We start from the raw sequence: 16,206 nt of genomic DNA on the forward strand, positions 1-16,206 counted from the left end.
TCCAATGCCGTGAGTTAAATGCCAACTATATGATAATGACTCCCAAATATGTATCTTTAACTGGACCGCTCCTCTGCATCCTTTACCCATATATCCACCTGCCTACTTAATAACTTTAGCTCAAAACTAACATGTCTAAAACTGAGTTCCTGACAATCTCGTCCTCACCCTGCCTAGTAAACATACTCTTCGTGCAGTCTTTCCCCCTTTTTGTTGAAGGTAACGCTATTCTTCCAATTGCTCAGGTGAAAAAATTTCAAAATATATTCAGAACTCAATAATTTGTCATCATCTTTGTTGCCACCATCCTGTTCCAAACACTATCCTATCTCTCTTGGCCTTCTAACTCATCTTCTTGCTTAACCTGAATTCCCTGAAGTCTATTCTTCACACGGCAACCTTAGGGATCCTTAAAAACACAAGTTAGATCACATCACTACTCTGCTTGAAACCCTCCATTCATTTCCCATCTCATTCAGAATAAAAGACTAAATCTATTATGACCTAAAAAGTCCTACATGCATCCAGTTAGATCTCCAACTTCATGATCAATACTCTTTCCCTTGTTTACTTTGCTCCAGTCACACTAGCATCATTGATATAAGAACCTTTCCACTTGCTATTCCCTTTGCCTGAAATGTTCTTTCCCATACACGTACATGTTTAGCATCTTCAATGTCTCCAGGTCTTTACTTAAAGCCACCTTCTTAGTGTAGTCTTCACTGGCTCCCTTATCTAAAATGTCAAATACCCCTCAAATACTTCATAACCCCTTGCTTTATTTTTCTCCTTAGTACTTCTTACTGTCTAACATATCTTTTGTGTATTAATTCTCATGAATTAGATGTTCCCCACCCCACCCTCTAACATTTAGAATCTAAGTTCCACGAGGGTAGGGACTTTGGACTATTGTATTCCTTGCTGTATCCCTAATGCCTACAATAGTACCTAACACATAGTAGCTGCTTGATAAAAAGTTGTTGAATGAATGAATAATCCTCAAATCACTAAATCCAATTCAAAACATTCTCTCAGTCTTAATCCTCAAATGTTTACCAACCTACTGGGCAATATCTACTAGATATTCCAAACTAAACAGACGCAAAATGAAATCATTTACTCATAAAATAGCTCTTCCTCTTTCATTCTCTATAGGGACCTCTATAGGGACCAAATAGAAATAAATTAGCTATTACATTTATCAACAAGGTAGTTACTGTGATATGAGAGAGAATCATCAGCAACCTCTCCTAAATCTTCAGACTATAAGTTTTATGGAAAGGAATCATGTTTATCATGTCTACAATTACAGGCCAAACTTTAAGCACTCTGTGTGACAGAGTAGGAAATTAGAGACAGAAAGTACACACTAATTTTTTTTTAATTGAAATAAGTACCTGTAGCCAATTACGCTAGAAATTTATGGTACATATCTAGCTTTTCAACAGAAGCAAATTAGTGGGCAATAGATAGGATGACTTTCAGGAGATAAACACTTTGAAAGTTTTGCCTGAAAAACAGTCATGATACAAGAGGTTCTGTAGCTGTACATTCTTGAGTTTTCTGAAGCTGGGACCTAATCTATTTTGTTCACTCCTATATCTTCAGTATCTAGGGCAGTAGCTGGAAAATGTAAGGCATTCAGTTGGTATCTGTAGAATGAATACCTGATGATCATTTCTATGAAAAAACATACTAATGACATTAAAAGCATAAGTAAACACATTCAGTTTTAGATATTATGAGTGATATCCGGAGCTGTTTGATAGCAGTTGAGAATTGAAGAGGAAAGTGAATTTCAAGGGAAAGGAGAGCTGGAGATACAGATTTGAGAATCTCTGCACGGAGATGATAATAAATGAACTGAGTTCCAAAATAAAAACCTAAAGACGCAGAGAGAAATAGGGCCAAGGAGAGAAACTGGAGATGGAAAGAAAATAAAACCAGAGAAGAGGCATCTAGACCAGTAATAAGTGAAGCAGTAAGTTCAGGGTTAAGGAGGGGATGATCAGTATTGTCAAATGCTGCAGGGAGGTTAAAAAGTAAGAACGCCCATTGAATTTGGTGACTTTTGAAACCTTTAAGTTACTCGTTATTGACCTTTGACTAAGTTTCATACAGTAATGGAGACAACAGACTGCAAGGGTTAAAGAGTAAACATAGGTACTTTTGGTTTCTGTTCTGACACATAAAGGCTGTGAAAGTCATCAGTCCTATGCTCACAAGAAAAAAGGCTGGGGAGACTGAAAATCAACAGGTCTTCTTAGGTCCATCAGAGAACTGAGGTTACAGGCAAACCCTTGCACTGAAAAGGTGGATATGAAAAAGAAAACAGAGAGTCACAACTTACTGGAAGCAGAAACTGCCACTGGAGCCAGCAAGTGGTAGGAAAACCTAAAAGGTAACTGACTAATTGCTGGAAATGAGTATTAACTAATTCAAAAGATAAAAACTCCTGGGGGCCCAGCCTTAGGGAAGCCCCCACACTTTCGTTTTACCTTCATGAGCTCCACCAGACTCTTGGGATGAAGATCAGAGAAAAAAAATCTCTGATAGTTCCAGCAGGGAGACAGGAAGTAACCATTTTGAAATAAACCCAGAATGTTTAGATTTCCTTAACAAAGGCCTGTCTTAAGGGAAAATTATTTACCAGAGCCTAACCAATATGGGGGAAGGGAAAGTCCATCTAACCTTTTTGTGCCACCAAAAGAGAACAATTCCGAGAAATGCTTGTGAAGGTCACAGCCCAGGGACAAAGTCCCACTAAAAGATTAAGACCTAATCATAGGATTATGGAACACTTCCTCTCCCTCATCGTCCTACCACATCAATAGGGCTCCTGTATAACCACAGGATATTATAATGGATAGAACTGCAAGGCTCAGACTCTATTTAAGAAGGAGTCTCAAGAGAAACCTAAAAACCAGAGGAGACAAAAACAAGGACACTAGAGGAAACTGAAGCCTCAGAAACCTACAGATACAGCAGACAACCTAATTCCTAGACAGATAAACATAAAATCTTACACTAAGGACTTATTTTCCTCAGTTCATGTTCAGTTTTCAACAAAATACAAGGCATACCAAAGGCAAAAAAATCTGAAGAAACAAAGCAATCATTAGAGCCAAACTAAGAGATGGCAGAGATTTTGGAACTGTCAAGAATGGGAATTTAAAATAATTATGATTAATATGCTAAGGATCCTAATGGGAAAAGTGAGTAACATGCAAGAACAGACGTAAACTCCAACCTAAAAAAATCAAAAGGCAATGAATGAACATGTAAAGAAATGGAATAGAGAAACTGGGCAGAGAAATAGGATAAAAGCATTGAAGAAAGTATTAGTGGTTTCTACCACAATGGGAGAATACACCCAGTCCTCCAATTATGACTTTTTGACTTTATAGTGGTGTGAATGTGACATGCATTGCAATGATGTGAATGTGACTGTACTCTGAATTTTTCTTTTCCCAGGCTAATGAAACTCTGTACAATGACACTCTCTTGTGATGCTGGCAGCTAGTGGAAACTCCCAGTCAGCCACACTATCACGAAGCTAAACAATCGATATAGTTACAACCATTCTGTTCTCCACTTTCAGTACAGTATTCAATAAATTACATGAGATACTCAACACCTTATTATAAATAGGCTTTGTGTTAAATGATTTTGCCCAACTGTAGGCTAATGGAAATGTTCTGAGCATGTTTAAGGTAGGCTAAGTGTATTGAACACATTTTCAACCTAACCCACTGACTTAGAATGGGTTTACTGAAACATAACCTCATTGTAAGTTGAGGAAGATCTGTATTGTTAAGCTAATAAGAAAGATCCAATACAGGAAAAAACTGGAGTGACAAAAGTGGAAAATTGATAAAAACACATTTTATGAGATCCTTTCCAAGATCAGGATTAAGTCCTAAACTGAGGAAGATGAGAAATACTATATTAGGTCAAACCAATGGTTGTATACTTTACTGTCTATGAAACTTTGTTTTAATTAGATAATATGGCTACCCCAGAAAGCAAACGTTATACTACTTTTTATCTCTCAATCCACTCTTTCCTTAACAGATAAATCTCCTGTGAATTTGTCATTATTTAAGTAATCCCCAAGGAATTTTTCTAACACTCTCTCAGATACTACAAGAGTTTTGTGACTTTTTAAAATTTTACATGAAAGCAATTTAATTTTACTTTGAGATTTCCATAGCTACAAGTTAAAATGAATACCAGACAAGATGAGCAATAAACAATGTTATTGAAGTACATATTCATTCATTCATTTGCTGTCAGCAAATATTTGAGTGCCTCCTTCATTCTAGGCAATAACAGTGAACAAAACAAAAATCTCTGCCTTCATGAAGCACATCATAGCTCAGATGAAGACTGGTTAACAAACAAGTATATAAGAAACCAAACAGAAATAAGTTTTCATAGAAAAGAATAAAGTAAGCTAAGGAATTGAAAGTGCTGGGAAGAGTATTATTATTTTATGTAGAGTAGTTAGAGGACTCTTTGATAAGGTGACATCTGAAGGAAATGAGTCATGGGATTACCAGGGGGTACAATATTCCGAAGAACAGCAAATGCACAGGCCTTGAAGTGGGAAAATGTGCCTGATATTGTTGTGGAATATGGAGTGTAATTAGCCAAGGGGAAAGAGTCCCAGTGAGATCCTGTGGGGCCCTGGAAGGATGTGAGCTTTTTCTCCGAGAGAAATGGGAAAAATTGGAGGCTTCTGAGAAGTGATTACCATGTTGAGGGTGATGGCAAGGAGACCATTTAGGTATTTACTGCAATGTGACAGTGACTTACATTAGAGTGGTAGTTTGGATTGATTTTGCAGGTAGAATAATGGTAGAATCTGCCCATGGAGTGAGGTATTGAGAAGAGTAACCCAAGGTTTTTTACTGAGTAACTGGAAGAATGGAAATTGCCATTTACTGAAGTGGGAAAGACTGCAGAGTTGATCAGAGGGGGGAACTAAGTTCAGCTTCAAATATGAATTTTGAGATACCTTTTAACTTCTAATTGTACAGGTTTGATTTTAAGTCTGTTTTCTTGAGCGAAGTGTTAGCTAGAGATATAAACTTGTAAATCACAAGTGTATACACACTTTTTAAATTTACTTTTAAAATTTTTTGGAGGGGGAGATAATTAGGTTTATTTATTTGTTTATTTATTTATGGGCATGCTGGGGATTGAACCCAAGACCTTGAGCATGCTAACTAAGTAGGCACTTCTAGATAGATAATTTTTAAAGGCAAAACAACACCACCACCAAAGAGAAGAGGTTTAAAGACTGACCCCAGCAACATTCCAATATTTAGGCATGGGGTGGTACCAGTAAAGTATTTTGAAAAGGAGTAGACATAAACCAAGGAGAGAATTATGAAAGGAGTGGTGTCCCAGAAATCAAATGAAGTGATTCTAAACTCAAGAAGTGATTAACTAGTGCAAAGCTGCTGATGGGTGAGTTAATAAAGAAATTGAGACATGGCCATTGTCTTTGGGTGGACAGCTATTGCTGACCTTCACAAAAGCTCTTTTTTTGTGGAGTGGTAGGATGGACAAAAACCTGAGTACCACATTCAAGAGAGAAGGGAAGGTTCTCTCCCAAGACCTTTCAACAAATTCTGCTAAAGAAAGATTAGCTGAGCTGGAAGAGATTGGAGAGGGGAGACATTGAAGGTTAAAAAGACAGAACACAAGTGGTCTGGAAGTGTGGGAGAGTGAATGAATTAGGAAACTTTAGTGGAATTGCTGGCCATTTGAAGTTATAAGAGAGACAAATCCGTAGAGCTGTGTGCTTTTTTCCAGGCCCCATTTAACTGCTGCAGAACAATAGAACGTTGTAAGCTGTAATGAGTTTTAAGGTAGGATGGAGGCAGGAAAAAACCTTGACTACAGAGCATAGTAATGTTCAGTCTGGTGGCTCACAGAAGCTGAGAGGACTGAACATCTGGGCACAGCTTGGAGGCAACAAGCTTGAGACTACAGACCAAAAAAAAAAAACAAAAAACAAAAAAACCCAAAAAACCCGAACAGTGCTAGAAGAGGTGGTTCTAAACAAACTAGGTCCTTTTTCAGACAGCAAGCACAGCAGAAGGGGTTCGATAAAGGCCGTACCAGACCAAGGAAGGAGACACTGCCGCCTAGGAGATTCGAGGGCTGCTGACTGAACACAGATGCAGCAAGAGATAGGATCTGAAAGGCCTCCCTCCGGGACCTAGGGGGATAGACTAAGGTTTTAGCGCCGGGACTTACACCGTGAGGTTCAGCTGCTTGCGGCTGTTTACCGGAGAGATGGGCATGGTGACGACTGGCTGGCTGGAGAGTGGAAGACCACCCGCTTTCCCTGGCTGTTTCTGGAGTCCCTGTACCCCAAATCCCAGCGTTAGGGGCTCCGGCCGAGGTACTATATTGTTTGCCCGGCGTCATGGAGACGGTGGAGCCCTGGCTGAACAAGCGGCCGCGCGGTTGGCTGGCGGCTGGAGGCCGAGGAGGAGGGCGGAGGCGGAGGGGAGGGCAGAGGGTTGGTGGAGCAAGAGGAAGCTCCGGACGACGACTAGAAGAAGGAGGCGGGCGGCCCCGGCCCCAGGCCCCTCCCAGGCTCTTGAGTCTTCCCGGCTGCAGGCGGATGGATGGGGCTTCTTCAGGCGGTGGCGCCAGCAGCGAAGGTGGCGGCGGCAGCAGCGGCAGCGGCTGTAAGTGCAGCCTCCATAAACCATCTTTCCTCTCCTAGTCCTGTTTGGGGATAAGGGGCTCCCGAGATGTCCTCGGTCCCCTTTCTCCCTTCCCCTCCCCCACCGCAGAATGCCGCCCGGAAGACCCTTAACTTCCGGGGAGGGGTTAAGGGAAAGCTCCCAGCTCTATTCCCCTCCCAGAGTGGCGCCGGCCCCCCAAGGCGCATGCGCAGCGCTCCTCAGCCTCCCACCGCCGCCCTAGCCGGGTCTTTTGCTTTGACGGTGGCGGCGGAGCCTATCTCCCCCGGCGTCCACGGCGCGCCGGACAGTCCGCTGCGGAGTGAGTTCGCCTCGCCCTGTCCGCTTCCGCCCTTTTCTCCAGTGTGCCCCCAGAGCCTGTCGGGGTGGGGCTAAGCTGACCACCCCCCTGTGGCTCCGCCTCTTTTCCAGTGTATCTCGGGTTCTGTCTCAACCTCGGGAGGCTCCGGCTCCCACTGCAACCCCTGTGGTGAGCCGGGTCCACCGGAAACTGGCCCTTTTGGAAGGGAGTGAGGTAGGGAAGAGAGGCTCGAAGAGGGCATTATTGTGAGGGAATGAAGTCCTCCCCGCCCGTAGGGGATCGCTGGCGACAGATGCCTCCTCTGCGTTTGAATGGCCTTGTTCTTTAAGCTTTTAATGGAAAGATCTCTGGTCTGGAGCCCATTTCTGGTCTTCGTTTGCTGTGTGACCTTGGGCGAATCACTACCTCTCTCTGGGCCCGTTATCCCTAAATCTTTCTCCAACACTGAAATCCTTAATTTTGCAGAAAAGCTTATGCAGTTACAAGACTGGCCCGTCTCCTGAGGCCGCTTAGCCGAAATGACCTGGAGTTGAGAGAACCTTTCTTCAGTCATGGGCGGAATGAGGCGACCTATTTATTGGGTCGCTTTTATTCCTTTACCATTGGTTGCAAATTGCATGACTCAAGGCTCATTAATGTTTTTCTAAAATTGTCATGGGGTACTGTCCTAATTCCTGGCCATTTGTTTAAAGATTGAGACATGGTGAATGGTGAGCTTGCGACATCATCGTGGTCTTTGGTCTCACTACTACTGAGGCTCTCTTTCCTTTGATCCAGATGGTGTGGTGGCTCGATTCTCCCAGTGCCTGGCTGAGTTTCGGACGTGGTTAAGAACCAACTGGTTGAGGTTCAATGCAGACAAGACGGATGTGATGCTGGTAGGCAGGGGCACACTTGGAGATTAAGGGAGGGAAAGTCCAAATTCCCTCAAGTAATATAAATGTTATATTATGCTTCCAGTGTTTGAGAACTGCTGATGGGCCAATGATTTGCAGAGTTTGGGTGAGATAAAAATAACATGTCAACAATATTAAGAACTATCAAAATACCAGTTTGTGATAATCTGATAAAATGAGGTCACTGGATAAAACTCTTAACGAAGGAAAAACCAGAACTGTTCTTTGAAAAACCAAAAAGCTATAATATGTGTTTGGGGTAGCATTAATAATAAAAATCAAACCAACAAAAAGATGGTGTTGATTGTTGCATAGATGTGGGGCTTCCAAATGTAATGCATTACTGCTTTGCAATGTACATTCTGCCTGCTAACGTAGAGGTAAAGCTCTCAATTTCTCTCAAATGTCATTTTAAAAAATGTTTTTGGCATTTAGGTATTTTCAACCAAATTAGTAGTTATCCTTAAATTTTTACCTGCATATTATGTGTAGGCTGTAGTTTTAAATAAAAATTTTAGGAACGAATTTACAAAATAATCTCAAAGGGGGCTCATGGAGTCTGAAAATTGTTAGATACAGAACTTGGTTTTAGGGTTTTGAATGTACTGTATTAATCTATTCCATTCAAAAAGCCCCAGACTCTAAATTTTTACAGGTGTTTTCTTGGTGCATTTGAGAGGTGCCTTTTTGAATTGCATAACATGTTTATATAGTAAAGGTATATGTTACTTATATTTGAATCAGGCGTTGGTACTGAATAAAAGGTTATATTTCCTAGGTATATGTAAATTCCTAGGTTTATTTATTGGTTAGCTTGAGGTACTGATTGAAGTAAAATCGAGACCTTAAAATATTTTTGTTCATAGCAAAATAATAACTTTGACAGGGTTCGTGTGTGTGCATGTGTACTGCAGCCTCTATAAAATTGTTTAATAACTTTTTAATGGAGTATTCAGTAAATTCCTTAAAAATAATTTCCCAGTATAATAGCAGTTTTGAGTAGCTTAATGTGGTAAAAGTTCATGTTAGTTTGCCTGAAAGTAAGGAAGCCTTTAGGTGGGGAATGGGAGCTAAAGAGGCATTTATTCAGGCTTTGTAGAGTAATTTGTTTTGTTTTGGGACATTAGCCACAAACCTCACATATAATTGGAATTAACCACACCTTTTAGCTTAACTGTAAATATTCTACTACACAATTCTAACAGAACTACCATTTTGGATATCACAATAATAAAGACTATAAACTAAAACTTTAAACAACTCATAGGTAATGGTGAATTTTCTCATGCCTTCAACTTTGTAATGTTCAGTTTTTAGCTCATCTATTATCAATAGGTTTACAGATTATTTTTGTTAACCCAAGTATAAATACTGAGTGTTTGTATTTGAATACAAAGATGACATCTGTTGAATTAATCCAAAATGCTGAAGAACTTAGGGTAATGGGTGGAAGTAACAAGGAGGTAAATCATGAAAAGAATGGTCCAAACATTAGAGCCATTTTGAAAAGAGCAGCCTCTCCATGAGACAGTAAGTCACTGGAGGTGATTAAGCATAGGCAGAAAAGCCTGGCAGTGGGGAAACAGGATGAGGGCTTCCTAGCTAGACAGGGTAGAAACTGACTATCAACCTCTAAGGTCCTATCCAACATTATGATTCTATGGTAATGAATAATTAATTTTTACATATTTGATACTGAAGACATAAGCAAGAGTTTTGAGAAAGACTTTGCTTTCCTTAAGATGGCTCCTACAGTTTTTAAAAAAAAGTATGTCACTAGAATAAAATGGGATTAGAACTATACTAAATTCAACAGTAATATGTTACAACATTGGAGCTGTTTCCTTTTACCTTTAGAATATTTGAACCTTAAAAAAAAATCACTGAACCCACGTTTACAAAAAAAAGGAAGGAGAAAAATGTAGAGGGGATTTTCCGCCTAAGCAATAAAATGCCACTTAAAATTAGTAAAATTGATACACGATATGAATAAACTTGAGAGTCATTTATCAGTAAGATGGATATCTATTCAAATATGTCCCAGACCTCAACATTCCTGACAATTTCACAATTCATTCAGTAGGTTAAGGGATTTGCTCCCCACCTCTTTATCACAATTGGGATTTCTGTTGATGGTTTAACTGAAGAATCAAAGATTAAATGGGCTTAAGCAACTGAGTTATTCCTGTACCTTGCATTTTGACAACACTTTTTAATTTTCCTTTTGGTAACCAGTTAAATTTCATATGTTAGCTTTTGTATTTAAATGGATAATCCTCCTTCAACCAGATGGTTTTAGAAAGCCTGAGTTTCTACCTCTAGGCTCCTTATTCTTTTTATCTTTACCCACCTCAGGTCTGTGCACATCCATTGTTCTTTGCCTTCACAGCTGTTTCCATCAAGCATCTCAAAGTGAAAACTGTTTGAAAATGAACTGACTTGTAAAAAAGTCTTTTCTATTTCAAGTGCAAAGAACTAAGGTAATTCAACAGGGTTACTCTTAGAAACTATATACCTATGCTAAAATATTTATTCTCCCAAGGAATCCTGAAAAATAAGGATTTTTTTATATAAGTATTCTAAAAAATAAAATGAAAATACTTACGGTACAGTTAATGGTAAAAATTGTTTGTAGATTTGGGAACCTTAAAGTTTTCCTTTCTCTTCTTTCCCTTGCTTTTCTTTCAGTAGAAAATGTGCATCAGATGTTTATGTTTAATTGGTTTACAGACTGTCTGTGGACTCTTTTCCTGTCAAATTACCAGGTAATGTCCTTTCACTTAGCAGCTACTTCATATACCTATAAATGCACAAAATATTCATGCACAAGTTATTATTGGACATAAGAATTTCAAGTTAATGTTGACTCTTTGGAAATACGAAACTACTAATAGAGTCTAGGTATTTTAAGGGAATACAAATAACTTAAAACAGCCTTCCCCATATTGTGTTGTAAGTTAAGTATCAATTTAAAAATTGTATGTGTGCACATTTATGCAATATATTGTAGTGCTTGCATCAGATTATTTGGAGGGAATTATTTTCATATTTAACTGACTTTGGTAGTCATTTCTGAAATTGCATTAAGAAGAACCCTTGAACATTTGGGGGGAATGTCTTTATGAAGTAAGACTTTTTAATTCCTGATTTGGTAAAATATGTTAGTGCACGTTTTAATAGCACGTTTTCATTACCCGGTATCTGCCTTAGTAATGGAAGTGAAACATGTTTGTTATTTCGCAATCATTGGCTCTGGCAATCATCAGAATTATCATCAAAGCCAATTGGCAGTTCTAGGACAATACATTAACAGAAACTTTTAAATTGCAGGCATTTCAGGGATTGCAAATAAGCAAATTCTCCCTCCATGCAGTGGAGTCGGAGATTATTTATATCCATCAAAGAGCAGCTTGTTAGTATTTCACATTTAAAAATTTTCTCTAGTGCAGAATTCAGCTGTTGCACAATTATGTTGCTACAGGCATTGCAGAAGGTGTGTGAGGAAAAGCAAATGGGATACACGGATGGCAGACCACTTAGCGCAAACCCTTTTCTTAATCTCTGCTCTGACCTCTAAGATTTCAGGATATGGGATTTTACACTTCCTGTCGGGAATCAACCGAGAGAAACATTTGTCAAGGGATAAGCGCTTTCAAAGCGCACTACTTGCCGTTGTTGCATCACAGCAACAACCGTTTTCCAACAAATGCACTTCAAAAAAAACCTACGTGTAGAACGTAATGTATCTTTTCCCCTGCGACGTGAATGCCGAACGCGGCTCCTTTAGCTCCTTTCCTTGACCTCTCCAGTCCCTGGAGCCCTCTCCCGGGCTGGAGTCTCGGATCTGCTAAGGCACGGGAGGTGCCCGGCGCCTAGACGCCCACCTCCCCCCACACCCACCTTGACTCCGCCCCCTCCGAGTTCCTCCCGGGTAGGGCTGCCTCGGGGCCTCGCGCGCTCGCTCCTGTTCCCGCGCGCGCGCCGGCCTTTTCCCTCCAGTCCTGCTCCGCCCGGGCGCCGCGAGGGGGCGGAGTGGGGTGTGGTGGGCGCGCTCGGGCGGCTCCTGCGCGTTCTCGCCGAGGCAGCGGCGGCGGGAGCGGCAGAGACGGCGGCGGCAGCGGCTGGAGTCCCGCTGCCGAGTCTCACATCCGGGTTCTGGCCGTGACCCAGCTGCGACCGCCGCGGAGATGTGACCCGTCAGTACGGCAAATATGGCGGAGGTAAGGGAGCGAGCTCCCCCTCCCCGTCCCGGAGCCGGGCGCCCCCGGGTCCGGGCCGGGGAGGAGTGGAGTGGGCCTGGCTAGGAGAGGCCCAGCCCTGCTGGCGCCACTGCCCACCTGTTGTCCGGAACAGGCCGCGCTCTGGGCGGGAGCTTTCCGTGGAACTTAGTTGGGATGGGTCCGGGGGTAGGAGGACGCGGAGGCGTAGTTGGACTTCGGGGGCAGTTTGAAGGGTCGAGTGAAGCGTAGTAGTGCGTGCAGAGAGGGACGAGGGGGAGGGGGCGCCTGCCGGCCGTGGCGCCTGTGGCGCAACTTCGCCGGCCGGTGCTGGGGCCGGGAGTGGAGCTGCTGCTTCCTCTTCTTGCGAAGTTTCTTCCCTCCCTAACCGAGATGCTGTTGCGCCCTTATGCGTTACCCCCACCAGTTTGCTACTCACATCCCGTCTCTGTTGGGAAAAACCTAAGGAAAACGGCTTGTGATTAATTCTGTAATTTTCTTGCTGGTGACCAGATGAGCGTGGTGAAATGAACGTGGTCTTTCGCAATCCGTGGGTCTCGGTTGGGGGAGTCTCCCCATTTCTTCAGACATTCCCCCGTCTTCCCCCATAGGACCTTTTTCTCTACATATCGTAAGAGTTGCTTTCTCCCTTTCTTACTCCCCATCACTTTCCAGGCATTTTCCCCCCTTCCAAATCAAGGCTGTCTGTTCTTGTGTTCTTTCTCTTACAATTTTTTTCCCCTTAGGGAAGAATTTTTTTTTCCCTTTTGCTCTTTTTCTAGTAAACGAGTTCCCAAAGCCCCCTTTCTTCGGTAGTGAGTTTTTACATTTTGGGGCCTCAAATCGGTAGGCAAACAACCCGTTAAAATTAATTTAAATTTGATTTATGTTAACTAGACATTTAAATTTCTGCCTGTGATTTGAACCTTTAAGCTTTTTTTTTTTTTTTTTTTTTTTTTTTTGCCTTTTCCCCCTTACTCTTTCGATTTCCTTTATTCGCTGGAGTTCAAGAGGCGATATATTTGGACTTTTATGTCTTTGAGTAAAGCCACTCTCAAATGATTGATAAGGCTTTTTTCTTTCTTGTGAGAATTACCATTTCCATTGTCTTAGAGGCGCCTAAAAACAGATTCAGGAAGTAGGTGGTTATATTTACCATTCAACCCCCAATTTTCGTCTTCATTATTTGCTAAATGAAGTCAATGGTGAGTACACTTTTATCAATACCATATTTCCTTTCTAAACTCTGAAATGCAGAAACATAGGTTATGGAAAAAAATATTAATTTGGAAGCCTTTTCAAGTACCTGTTGAGTGGAGGGACTTTAACAGTTTTCTGGGGTGTCTCTTGGAGTCCTCCTTTCTTTTTGGAAACTGACTTTATGTCCTGGAGTATTTGCTTTTAAAAGAGAAAGAGAGATTACTGTAGCAGGATTGTTCGCTGCCAGTACTATTTTTTAAATTTTAGTATTTCTGATTGAAAACTAAACTTAGATCTTTAGATTTATTTCCATTTCTTTTGCTCTTTGTGGTTAAAGAATTGTATTTCACGGAATATGAGTTGGAGAAAACAAAGTAGTTTGTATTTCACTTAAATGAGACTGGATTTATTCCACTGGTCTGAAAGAATTTTAGTCTTGGTGAGGTTCTTAAATGTTTCTTTCCTTGATAGGTAAGCCGGGAAGGAGTCTATGTAGTTGGATTTACATATATTTTGTTAAATATGTAAATATATTTACATTCAGTGGATTCCCCCCTTTCAGTGTATTCCCATTAGATAAGCAGCATTGTGCTGTATTTGGTAATGTGATTTCTTCCCTTGTAGTGCTGCTCACAATGGTTTGAGCTTTAAGATCTGTAGTTATATTTTAAAGCAAGATATTATTGATGGAACAGAGTTTAGTGTATGAAAATACAGTAAATTTTCAGCTTAAAAAACCCTTACCCAGAAATTTTCACTGCCCAGCATGCTGAAAACTTAATATGTAAGTAAAAGCATTTTAACAGTTTATTCGACTTAGAGATTAAAAAGGGTTGCATTCATGTAAGAGGAAAAGCAGTATTTTGAATCACTAATCATTTCCTAATATTTTGAAGTGTATATTTTTGTTTTCTTAAAAATTGTATCACTTGGAGAATGGAACTCTCCATGTTCTGTAGGAACGCACGGATGGCTCAACTTCAAGAAGAAACCTGAATTTTGTTTTCAGTGCATTTTTTTTAATAGTGACGTGGTATCTTTTAAAAATTCATCTTTTATATTCAGTTATTTGTAGATGGTTTTGTTTATAGTGAATTTGAAGGAAGAGTGGAGGAACTTTCATCTGAATCTTACAAAAAATATAGAACAGGTGAAGTGGTGAAAGGTAAAATTAATTTGCAGTTTTCCTATCAGTATTTTAGTAATTAGACTGGTTTTAGAGAGTAGTCATTTTAAAAATTAGTTGAAAGAGAAATGTTTGGTTTATAGAGTGCTTTTACTTGCTTTTGTGTGAGCTCTCAGGAAGTTCATTCTTTATGATGCCAGCATAAAGCATGTGATAAAATAATTCAAGTGCTGTGCTATTGCACTTTTTGGTTAAGGAGACCTGAGGATTGACACTAACTGGTGAAATTACAGTAAGTGCAGCGTGAGAATATGCATTTATTTGATGAATCTGAGGGAAAACAGGTTATTGAAGAAACATGTCTCCTGAGATAAATGTAGTTATTATGCTTCTGGGCTTTTTTGTTGTCGGTTTTTCCTACATAGGAGAATGACCCTGACCTTGTTTCTCCAGAAGAATATTTAATTCTTAAATATGAATTGCTTTAGATGTAAATACAAATACTGATTTTTTCATACTTGATCAGATCATCTTAGTCCATAATAAGAAGTATGTATTTAATAGTTCTTGAAATTGTAGTAACATTTAAAGTATATTTAATGCATTTAAAAGTAATCGCATATGCTCCCTTTCCTAATACTTTTTAATAATTTCTCATTGCTTATTATCCCTTAAAATTTTTAATCAACCTTCTAAAAGGACGCTCTTCTAGTCACACTTAAAGGAGGGAAATTATAGGGTAGTAGCAGTTTTACAAAGGCAGCAAAAGAAAGAATAAGAGGAAGAAATAGTCGATCCTTTGGGTTTTTAAGGAATGTGGTGTAGGGACCTTTGGGAATGAACAATTTGTCTTTTATTTCAGAGTTTGTAAACACTTGAGGGACTTCCTTTTCAGGGAAAAAAAGCCACAGTATAGTGCAAGACTTGTCTTTTTTACCTAGGCCATGTTGTTGTCAAAGAGAAGAAAATTTAATGGATTTGCTATTAATATATTAGTTTTAAGTATTTTAGTATTTTCCAAAATAATACACAGTCCTTTTTTTTTCATTATCACATCCTTCCATTCGGTTCTCCTAAAAATAGACTCCTTGTTTAGCATTTTTTGAGGGTACTTGGATTTTGTTTTTAAGGAAATAGGATCGTCTTGACTGCTGTTCTTGATAGTGTTTAATTTCTACTCTAAATGAAACTTGTTTCACTGCAATGAATTTAGGCCTTAAATAATTCTCTATACTGCTAATGAAAAAAATTTTTTTGAGTATTTTTACTTGAGAGCTATTAAAGATATATCCGAAGTACTTGACACTGATGCATGAAAGTCATAAAAAGTTTTAATTCAGAAGGAGTAATGGTCAAAACACTTGATAAGGTGGGAAAGATAAGTTGGGAAATATAGAAGTGAGTTACTTTTAGAGAATTCTTGAGACTAATCATTTTCCCAAATAATTCAGAAATACAACACTGCCATTGAAACTTCAGCGTGTCTTTATGAAATGCAGTCAGGTATATAGAAATTTCTTGCTTGGAGTTAAGATGGAGTCCCTGTATATTTCAGAGAATTTGCAAATGATTTCAAAATTCATTGCAGTGATTAAGTTCACCTATCAGTTGTTACCTGGGACCCATTCTGTTTGACTTACGCTGTGGCTTAGAATGGCTATTATAATTATGTTTATATAGATATGAAATTCATAAAGTAGCACCCCCCAATAGCTTTTTGCAAATTGAGATCATCTTT

At 39.9% G+C, this 16,206-nt stretch overlaps 2 protein-coding genes across 10 annotated transcripts in view; one reads left to right on the forward strand and one right to left on the reverse strand.

The window, feature by feature from the left end:
• The window catches only part of WDR78 (WD repeat domain 78), a 78,490-nt gene extending 71,997 nt beyond the window's left edge, over nt 1-6,493 (reverse strand). For all 3 annotated transcript variants that reach the window (XM_032494528.1, XM_014564595.2, XM_032494529.1), the window contains exon 1: nt 6,271-6,493. In XM_032494528.1, the coding sequence (XP_032350419.1) occupies nt 6,271-6,317 (47 nt within the window). In that variant the 5' untranslated portion in view covers nt 6,318-6,493. The remainder of the gene's footprint in view (nt 1-6,270) is intronic.
• Nucleotides 6,494-6,530: 37 nt separating this feature from the next.
• MIER1 (MIER1 transcriptional regulator) overlaps nt 6,531-16,206 on the forward strand; it is a 56,609-nt gene continuing 46,933 nt past the window's right edge. The window contains exons 1-3 of one of the 7 annotated variants that reach the window (XM_032494537.1): nt 6,531-6,710; nt 7,807-7,907; nt 10,617-10,690. In XM_032494537.1, the coding sequence (XP_032350428.1) occupies nt 6,644-6,710; nt 7,807-7,907; nt 10,617-10,690 (242 nt within the window). In that variant the 5' untranslated portion in view covers nt 6,531-6,643. Of the gene's footprint in view, nt 6,711-6,883; nt 7,030-7,139; nt 7,243-7,806; nt 7,908-10,613; nt 10,691-11,915; nt 12,146-16,206 lie in introns of those variants that run through there. The other 6 variants (XM_032494532.1, XM_032494533.1, XM_032494530.1 and 3 more) reach the window with 6 other exon arrangements.

The sequence above is a fragment of the Camelus ferus genome, chromosome 13, assembly GCF_009834535.1.
Source record: "Camelus ferus isolate YT-003-E chromosome 13, BCGSAC_Cfer_1.0, whole genome shotgun sequence".
Classification (NCBI taxonomy): domain Eukaryota; kingdom Metazoa; phylum Chordata; class Mammalia; order Artiodactyla; family Camelidae; genus Camelus; species Camelus ferus.